The sequence below is a fragment of the Lemur catta genome, chromosome 8 (genome assembly GCF_020740605.2).
Source record: "Lemur catta isolate mLemCat1 chromosome 8, mLemCat1.pri, whole genome shotgun sequence".
NCBI classification, from domain to species: domain Eukaryota; kingdom Metazoa; phylum Chordata; class Mammalia; order Primates; family Lemuridae; genus Lemur; species Lemur catta.
The window spans coordinates 7,585,683-7,595,340 of NC_059135.1; the positions used below are offsets into that span (position 1 = coordinate 7,585,683).

Consider the following 9,658-nt stretch of genomic DNA (forward strand, 5'->3'; position numbering starts at 1 on the left):
ACCAGACCACCACATTCGGGACCAAAGGTCCCCGCGTTCCCCTCACACCCCACGCTCAAAATTCCCATCTCACCCCGCAGGCCGGGACCCGCGCGCCCGCCGCCCAATCAGCGCCCGCCTGGCACAAAGCGAGTCCCGCCCCAGGGCGCCGCCGCCGAGCCCTCCCCCTCCCCCGCCTGTCTCGGCCCGCCCACTCCCGCCCGCGCCCCGCCCCGCGCCGTTCTAGGTTAGAGGCTCGCAATTGGCTCCTGGGGACGGGCGCGGGCTCTGGTTGGTCGAAGCGGAGTCACGAGGGCGTCGTCGTCGCCTTTCCAGAGGCGATTACTGGGCAGGCTCAGTCTTTCGCCTCAGTCTCGAGCTCTAGCTGGCAGCTAGGCGTACGTGCTCCGGGATCGTCTGTACCCGTGGCCGCCGTCGACGTCGCTTAGTTCTTCTAGGTTTGTCTCTGCCACTTGCCCGATACATACTCCGCCGTCGTAAGCCGCCATCATGGTGAAGCTCGCAAAGGTAAGAGGCCTTGCGCACAAGCACGGACGTTTAGGCCTGCATTTCGAGGAGCGCGCGCGCGGCGCCGCGGGGAGGAAGGCCTGCGCGCAGTCCCGGGCGCGTTCGAGGGCGCCATGCTGCGGGGAAGTCTCGCGCGACAAGCGGGGAGTTCTCGCGGCTTTTGGCTACTTGGTGGCGAGGTGGAGAGCTTTGGCAGGTGCGGGGGGTGGTGAAAGCGGTGGGGGGAGACTTAGGCGAGGAGGGGGCGCTGGGCCTCGGGGCAGGCAGGATGAGGCCAAACTCCTGCGACTAACGAGCTGGGCCCCGCCTCCTGACGCACGTGTCCCGGAGTGCGGCCCACCACGTGGGCCCAGCCGCGTGGGTCCCAGAGTCTCGGAAGAGATTGGTGTCCTAAGGCGGGAAACGGTGGATGGCCCTAGTGGGAAGCTCAGTGGCCTCCTGGACCTTTCCGCCCGAGCCAGGCCGGCGGACACGTGGCGGGCCGTGAAAGGAGGCTTTGCCGCGTACTTTTTGCACCGGCCTGGGCGCACATGGTGGCCTACCGTGTACCCCCACGTGGCCCCTCGGGTCTGGAAGGGGCGGGGTTGTGTCGCTGGGAAAGGAAAACTTAGTAAGACCAAAGGCAATTATTTTTAAAAGGCGATTTAAAAAAAAAAAGTGTCTTAAAGATCTTCAGCCTTAATTTGGATTCAGACGAGGGTGGTAGAATAAGGTGCCAGAATTTACTGAAGGACTGTGAATAGTTCGCTGGAAAATAGTCCTGTTGCAGGGCACTGGTTATTAATGATTGTGCCTGATGTGCTTAACTAAGGCAACAGGAAGAGAAATTATTTCAGGTTGCCTTTTTATCTTGAAGTTTGGTTTTCTGTTTGTAAAACCTGACAGGAAAAACGTGTGGGAATTTGAGGATTCCCTCCTCTTGCATATCAAGAGTAGTCTTTGTTGTGCTATTTAGCATTATGAAAAATGGATTCTGAGAAAGGAGATTATTGCATTTTACTATGTAGAGTGATGGCAAAATATGTATAGCTTGAAAAGTTGATGGGAGTGCAGTGTTCTACTTGTGTCCATTTTTTAGGCAGGTAAAAATCAAGGTGACCCCAAGAAAATGGCTCCTCCCCCGAAGGAAGTAGAAGAAGATAGTGAAGATGAGGAAATGTCAGAAGATGAAGATGATGACAGCAGTGAAGAAGAAGAGGTAATTATATCCATCTTAATGCTACAAAATGGAGAGTTAAAACAATGTCATTTGGGTATTTGAATGAGTTTGAGACACATGAGCTCCGGAGTTTCCTTTTCATATGCCCTCTGCAGGGCTTGACCTGTGATAAGTTGTGTTAAATTGTTACATTATCCAGTTTCAACATGTTATTGTTAGCCCTGTGGGCTAGAGAGGGAAAGGTATATGTTATAAAATAAGTGGCAGAGCTGAACATTGTATTTAGATCTGAGGATGACCTTATCAGATTCGTTTCCTACCCTCTAATCAAGATTAATTGGTTTCTATTCCACCGTGTATAAGCTTAGTAACACTAATCACTGTTATCATTATCTCTGGTATAGATTAGCACTCCTAGCTATCATTTGCTCACTATAAAGACAACTAACCACTTAAATGTGCTAACTTTTCTTTTTTAGAGTTTAATAAAAGTTTACCCTTCCACGTATTACCTGGTAAAACTAGTAATCCAAAAGCAGATTTGAATAGGACTTAAATGTAGATGAATGATGGTTTTTATCAGGCTAACATGCTCACTCTTTGATGTGCTATAATTTGGCAGGGGTTATTTAGCCTGGCTATTTGAACTTCATTTTACTTTGAGTCCTAAGAATTGAGTATTTGTTGGGCTCTATCACCACACTTAGGAACCCCAAATGATTTATTAACAGTCAACACAGCCTTCTGTGTATAAGGTTTTGAATAATATTCACATATTCTTCATTGTTAAGCTGCATTTATGGTTGATGCTATTGTCATTTTCAGATGAGAACGTTGAGGTTTAAAAAAGTATAAGGTAGAAGAATTCCACAGGTATTTTAAGTGTTCAGAAAGTTTGTTTATGCTTGGGTATTTTACCTGATAGAACTATGACTTTACGGACATAAAACAAGGCTCTGGAGTTTCACATGCTATCATACACCTAATGCTTGTGGCACTGAGGCAGTGCCAGAATCTAACACTCATTGGGACCATGGCTATCTTTTGGAGTAGGGGGTGGGCAGACTTACTGTTTTTTTAAAAAAATTATTATTTTTTTGTATTCTCAAGGTTATCATCCCTCAGAAGAAAGGCAAGAAGGCTACTGCAACCCCAGCAAAGAAGGTGGTGGTTTCTCCAACAAAAAAGGTTGCAGTTGCCACACCTGCGAAGAAAGCAGCTGTCACCCCAGGCAAAAAGGCAGCAGCCACACAGGCCAAGAAGACGGTTACACCAGCCAAAGCAGTTGTGACACCTGGCAAAAAGGGAGCCACACCAGGCAAAGCACTGGTAGCAACTCCTGGTAAGAAGGGAGCTGCCACCCCAGCCAAGGGGGCAAAGAATGGCAAGAATGCCAAGAAGGAAGACAGTGATGAGGAGGAGGATGACAGCGAGGAGGACGACGAGGATGAGGAGGATGATGAAGATGAGGAGGATGAATTTGAACCAGCAGTGATTAAAGCAGCAGCTGCTGCCCCTGTCTCAGAGGAGGATGATGATGAGGATGATGAAGATGAGGAGGATGATGATGAGGATGATGACGAAGAAGATGGTAAGGCATTCTCTCAGTACCTACTAAGATATCTTGAGATGAGGTTCTGGAAGCAACACTACATACACTTTATATGACAACCTGGAGATTAGATGAGGATCCTTCTGGAAACTCTGGGTTACTGTGTGCCAAGCTCTACTATGAGTGAATGATTTCCTGCCCCTGAGGAAATGCTTATCAACAGTACCCTCTGTGAGCATTTTTCATAACATAGGCTTTTGCTGCCAAGTGATCTGTTAACTAAGTGGCTTCTTTTTCAGACTCTGAAGAAGAAGCTATGGAGACCACACCAGCCAAAGGAAAGAAAACTGCAAAAGCTGTTCCTGTGAAAGCTAAGAGCATGGCTGAGGATGAAAATGAAGAGGAGGAAGATGAGGATGAGGATGACGATGATGAGGAAGATGATGAAGAGGAGGAGGAAGATGATGAAGAGGAGGAGGAGGAGGAGGAGGAGGAAGGTAATTGGATTCAATTCTGAGGTGCATTGACCTGAGTTATGTTTAAAGGGGGTATTTAGGTATATGTAGCTACTCACGGGTGACACATTGTTTGAAATCTTGTCCAGAGCCTGTCAAAGAAGCGCCTGGAAAACGAAAGAAGGAAATGACCAAACAGAAAGCAGCTCCTGAAGCCAAGAAACAGAAAGTGGAAGGTAACTAGCAGAATTAGGGGGTGTGAGAGGAGATAAAGTCAGATTAGCACAAATGATGAATGACAAAGGGACTTAATACTGAAACCTGATGTTACGCTGTAACATGCTGATGTGCTATACGTAGAAATTTCGTATTAGAAATTTTGTACCATGCTTTACAAATAGATTGATATTTCAATTTTTTGTGTAGGCACAGAACCAACTACATCTTTCAATCTCTTTATTGGAAACCTGAACTCTAACAAATCTGCTCCCGAATTAAAAACTGGTATCAGTGATGTTTTTGCTAAAAATGATCTTGCTGTTGTGGATGTCAGAATTGGTATGACTAGGTAAGTGCTTCACTGCACATTACAAATGAAGGCTGCTAATGCTTTTCTCCTCCCTTGTTAGAACTGTTACCTTAGCCTGTTATAGAAATTTGGTGTTTATATTCTTCCAAATACCTAATCTGTTAGACCCGAATAGTCAGCACAGTAAATGCTTTTATTCAGACAGGATTCTCCTTTCCTAGTGCTTTATGTAGGTTCTTTTGTTAGCTACTACTATTGGTGTAAGCAATTTAGCTGATCATGAAGACCTCAAAGGTGAACTTGCATGTCCTGTCTTGGTATAATATAGACCTTGTTCTATAGCCACAATTTGCACAGGCTTAACTTTATTTTGTTAATAATAAATACTATAGGTGGTTTTTTACTTGATCTTTCTAATGTCACATTTGCCCAGAATACATGTGTAGCTTTTGACTTGTTTCACGTGTAATTTTGCCCTCCTCTTCACCTTAAAGAAAATTTGGCTATGTGGATTTTGAATCTGCTGAAGACCTGGAAAAAGCCTTGGAGCTCACTGGTTTGAAAGTCTTTGGCAATGAAATTAAACTAGAGAAACCAAAAGGGAAAGACAGTAAGAAAGGTATGTAAGGCTTTGGGAGATTGTGCTCCTAATGTATCTAAGAAGTCGTAGTCTAATGTAGGGAAAATGCTTTGTAACTTTTCTCCCGTGGTTTGTATTAATGTGAGAATTGAATTAGTAAAGTGTTTACAACAGTAGTTGGCAGTGCTTGCTGGTATTGTAATATGAATTCCTGAATCAGGCTGGCAAGAATACTTACTTAGAAAAAGGATTATTAGATTCACCTAAATTAATATACAGGAGCCTTTCTTCACTGAAACTGTATTTGGTCCCTAATTGCTCCCTTTGAATCCTTTATTTTCCTCTATACACTTCTGTTTTAAAGTGGTATGTTCCTAGTTTTTAAGATTCAGAGATAATGAGCATCTACTTTAGATGGAGTTTGACATCAGCTGTGACAATGTGGAGAGGACCCACTTGTATTTTGCAATGTCTGTGGCTTCATACTTAGCACAGAGCCTTTTACATCATAGGATCTCACATTAGTTGTTGAATAGAACTGCCTTTGTTTTTTCTTTTTTCTCTCTTTGGTCTTGTAGGCCATGCAGCTCATTTTTGTGTTGTTGTTTTTCTTTTTTTAATCTAGATCGAGATGCCAGAACACTTTTGGCCAAAAATCTTCCTTATAAAGTCACTCAGGATGAGTTGAAAGAAGTGTTTGAAGATGCTATGGAGATCAGATTAGTCAGCAAGGATGGGAAGAGTAAAGGGTATGTTTTATCTATTAAAATTAAGGCACTTCCCTGCTTTTTTAAGGCAGTGTTGGTCCAATTTTCCTAGGTGTGTGATCTCTGATAGTTTAACCTCTGAACCTGTGCCTCAGTTTCCCTTCTGTGCAGCAAGGATAACATACCTGATTTATAGGGATATTTTGAAAGATGAGCTGATACATGTAAAGGAGTAAGGAATGTGCCTAGTTTGTAAGTGCTTCTTTGAAAGTGCCAGGTACTGCAGTGAGGTGAGGTTAATATGAAAAGATTTTTTGAGACAGTCTTGCTGTCACCCTGGGTGGAATGCAATGGCATCATGATAGCTCACTACAACCTCAAACTTCTGGGCTCAAGTGGTCCTCAATGCTTCAGCCTCCCAAGTAGCTGGGACTATTGGTGTATGCCACAACGCTGGCTATAATTTTTCTGTTTTTAGTAGAGACAGGGTTTCGCTCTTGGTCAGACTGGTCTCAAAACTCCTGAGCTCAAGCAGTCCTCCCATCTTGGCCTCTCGGAGTGCTGGGATTACAGGCGTGAGCCACTGTACCAGGTCTGAGAAGATTTTTCTAACAGTATTTGTTAAACTTTGTAGTGGGAGGTAAGAGGGAAGCTCAAGTTTTAATGTAAAAGTGGAAGATAGGAGAAACTTTGAATGTTTCAATGAGCATAAAACTAAAGGTATTTATTGTACTCAGAGCTGAAGCAAGGTCTGTCAGGTTAAAACATTGGTGTTCTTTCCCCCTGCCCATTGCAGGATTGCTTATATTGAATTTAAGACAGAAGCTGATGCAGAGAAAACCTTTGAAGAAAAGCAGGGAACAGAGATCGATGGGCGATCCATTTCCCTGTACTACACTGGAGAGAAAGGTCAAAGTCAAGACTATAGAGGTGGAAAGAATAGCACCTGGAGTGGTGAGAATTTACAGGCTTGTTTACATGGTTTCCAGCATTGATGGGGGGAAATCTTTTGTATCTTTGTACTTCATAAGTTTAAGTACTGATTATAATCAGTAAAGATTAATTAATTTGATGCAGATTAAGGAAGTTATGCCCCTAGTCTTGTCCTTAGTTGTAATAGTAATCTCCAGTCCCTTGAATGAGAGCTGAAATCCTTTTGCGTTGGAACATGGTAAGCAAATCTGCTTCCTTTTGTATGCTTTAAATCAGCAGTCCCCAACCTTTTTGGCACTAGGGACCAGTTTCATGGAAGACAATTTTTCCACTGAGGCGGTGGTGGGCAGGCAGAACTCAGGTGCTGACGTGTGTGCTCTGAACTCTGATTACTGTTGTAGGGAGACGTAGACCAGTAGTCAACCTATATATACATAAAGAACAATAAGCAGGACATTACAGTACATGAAAGGTACTCAACGTGTTAAGTAATAGAAGCAGGATATATTTCGCCTACATCAATATTGGCATGTTAACTTCCCAAGCACTGAAGTTCTTCAGAAGTGTGACTAAGGCTAGGAACCACTGCTTCAGAGTCAGACTGTGGGCATCTCTTTATTTGCAGGTGAGTCAAAAACTCTGGTTTTAAGCAACCTCTCCTACAGTGCAACAGAAGAAACTCTTCAGGAAGTATTTGAGAAGGCAACCTTGATCAAAGTGCCCCAAAACCAAAATGGCAAATCTAAAGGGTAAAATAATTAATATCTTTATACTGTCAACCTGTAGGCTATTAGGAGTGTTTTGAATTATTTTAGCTATGCAGATCAGTGTAAAGCAGCATTTAATACCTGCTTTGGGGAAAGATTTGGTGGTATCATAGGGTAGTGGGAGAGCCGTGTGCTTGGTCATTTATTTGAGGTCTTAACTTTTCATCCTTAGGTATGCATTTATAGAATTTGCTTCATTTGAAGATGCTAAAGAAGCTTTAAATTCCTGTAATAAAAGGGAAATTGAGGGCAGAGCAATCAGGCTGGAGTTGCAAGCACCCAGGGGATCACCTAATGCCAGAAGTCGTAAGTTCGTGTTGACAGGGTACTGTGGTTGGGGGTGGAATTCTCAGTGTTTTGCTTGAACTTGTTTATGTCAGTGTTTACTTTGACTACAGGTCCCATTTTTCTTCTATTGCTACTGAGTGAAAGATAACTGGATATGATGACTGATTACCTGAGAAATAATTGATGAAATTTCAAGAAAATTCCTCTAGATAGTCAAGTTCTGATCCAGCTGTGTCAACTCAGCAGCAGATTGGCCTGTGATTTACTGCCCTAGATGGTGGGCAGCGCTCCCATTTGGGTTGCTTCTCCCACTTTCCATAAAAGATCTGGGGCAGGATCTCAACTAGGCAGTGGTAATAAAAAAGGGCTGTTGATATGAGCCCTTTAATTAAGCACTAGTTGGCTAAGGTGCTTCTAACTGCTTTCTCCACTAAGGCAAGCATTTTTGGCCAGTAGTCGTACTAGGCATTGTGCAAATTCAGTGTCATTATGAATTGTGACTTAGTAAAAAGGCACAATTTTTATTTTCTTTCCCCAGAGCCATCCAAAACTCTGTTTGTCAAAGGTCTGTCTGAGGATACCACCGAAGAGACATTGAAGGAGTCGTTTGATGGCTCTATTCGTGCAAGGATAGTCACTGATAGGGAAACCGGATCCTCCAAAGGGTAAGGTGCAGTGGATGTGCAGCGTTGCCTCCACTCCCAGGGTCTTTATGCTGTGTGAAGATCTCAGGTCTCACTTGTCTTCTCATTGAGCTCCGTTCTGTCTCTTGGTGGCAGTTTATGGATTCGCACGAGAAGAAGAAGAATTCACAGACCTTAGCATTATTCTACCTTCTTTTTTATGGAGGTATATTTGGCTGTTTTGTGAGACATTCTGGGGTTTAGGCAGTCACTTAAACCAGTTAAAAATTTCCATAAGAGAGCTACTCTGTCACTTGGGCTTTTCCTAACTAAGCAAGGCTGCTTTCTGTGGAACAGCTATCCAACATGTGACGTTAACTTGGCAGTTGTTCAGTATGTGCTTGCTTTATAATGGGTGATTTCATTTGGTTTTTTAGGTTTGGTTTTGTAGACTTCAACAGTGAGGAAGATGCCAAAGCGGCAAAGGAGGCCATGGAAGATGGTGAAATTGATGGAAACAAAGTTACCTTGGACTGGGCCAAGCCGAAGGGTGAAGGTGGCTTTGGGGGTCGTGGTGGAGGCAGAGGAGGCTTTGGAGGCAGAGGTGGTGGCAGAGGAGGCCGAGGCGGATTTGGTGGCAGAGGCCGGGGAGGCTTTGGAGGTAAGGCACGGGGGTGACCTCAGCATCTGTACTGAAACACCATGTGGCATGTGCACTTCAGGCCCTGTGCTGTTGTTAGGCAGGGTACCTGATCACTGGGGAGGAGAATGTGGGTCACTTTGTACCTGTTCTTTAACTCTGTCTTGCCTTCCTGCAGGCCGAGGAGGCTTCCGAGGTGGAAGAGGAGGAGGAGGAGACCACAAGCCACAAGGAAAGAAGACGAAGTTTGAATAGCTTCTGTCCCTATGTCTTTCCCTCTTCCATTTGAAAGAAAGGACTCTGGGGTTTTTACTCTGTTACATGATCAATGACAGAGCCTTCTGAGGACATTCCAAGACAGTATACAGTCCTGTGGTCTACTTGGAAATCCGTATAGATAACATTTCAAGAGCGATACCCTGTTGGTTTTGACTGGATATTCATATAAACTTTTTAAAGAGATGAGTGATAGAGCTAACCCTTATCTGTAAGTTTTGAATTTATATTGTTTCATCCCATGTACAAAACCATTTTTTCCTACAAATAGTTTGTTTTTGTTTTGTTTTCCTGTTTTTTTTTTTTTTTTGCATTGGGGGGTTGTAAAGGAAGGCAGAATGTTTTATCATGGGTTTTGCTTCAGCTTTAGGACAAATTAAAAGTCAATTCTGGTTGCCAGACTCGTTACTTCCTAAAGAGTTTCTCCTGGAATGTCACTGATGGCAGTCACTGAAGAGCATGACAAAGCCAGCTCGGTCACTCAGTTCCACCCATCCTGATGGAAATGATCAGTGTGTTGGTTTCCAGTATCCCAACCCCCAATTTGGGTGGAATGGCTGGTGGGGTGACATGGAAGGTGTGTCAGAAGGCTTCTGTGGCTTGTAGCAGGCCTGAGGGTTGTGTACTGAATAAGAGCTCTGA

At 44.0% G+C, this 9,658-nt stretch overlaps 1 protein-coding gene and 3 non-coding genes across 4 annotated transcripts; all 4 read left to right on the plus strand.

The window, feature by feature from the left end:
- Positions 1-315: 315 nt before the first annotated feature.
- NCL (nucleolin) lies at positions 316-9,417 on the plus strand. Its single transcript, XM_045559658.1, has 14 exons — positions 316-507; positions 1,586-1,705; positions 2,777-3,257; positions 3,518-3,715; positions 3,823-3,909; positions 4,100-4,241; positions 4,697-4,821; positions 5,408-5,531; positions 6,286-6,443; positions 7,048-7,171; positions 7,362-7,495; positions 8,016-8,142; positions 8,538-8,761; positions 8,919-9,417. Exons 1-14 carry the CDS (start codon positions 490-492, stop codon positions 8,993-8,995), a joined length of 2,139 nt encoding a protein of 712 aa, XP_045415614.1. The 5' UTR covers positions 316-489; the 3' UTR covers positions 8,996-9,417.
- On the plus strand, positions 3,955-4,024 carry LOC123644242. Its single transcript, XR_006737061.1, has one exon. It is a non-coding gene; the product is annotated as a small nucleolar RNA SNORD82 (small nucleolar RNA).
- On the plus strand, positions 7,627-7,706 carry LOC123644244. Its single transcript, XR_006737063.1, has one exon. It is a non-coding gene; the product is annotated as a small nucleolar RNA SNORD20 (small nucleolar RNA).
- LOC123644238 lies at positions 8,219-8,354 on the plus strand. Its single transcript, XR_006737057.1, has one exon. It is a non-coding gene; the product is annotated as a small nucleolar RNA SNORA75 (small nucleolar RNA).
- Positions 9,418-9,658: the final 241 nt, after the last annotated feature.

Bases quoted from the DNA above. Each gene is read 5' to 3' on its own strand.
- NCL (XM_045559658.1), top strand. The intron at 4,242-4,696 runs GTAAGTGCTTCA...TTCACCTTAAAG, and splicing joins GTCAGAATTGGTATGACTAG to AAAATTTGGCTATGTGGATT. The intron at 7,172-7,361 runs GTAAAATAATTA...TTTCATCCTTAG, and splicing joins CAAAATGGCAAATCTAAAGG to GTATGCATTTATAGAATTTG.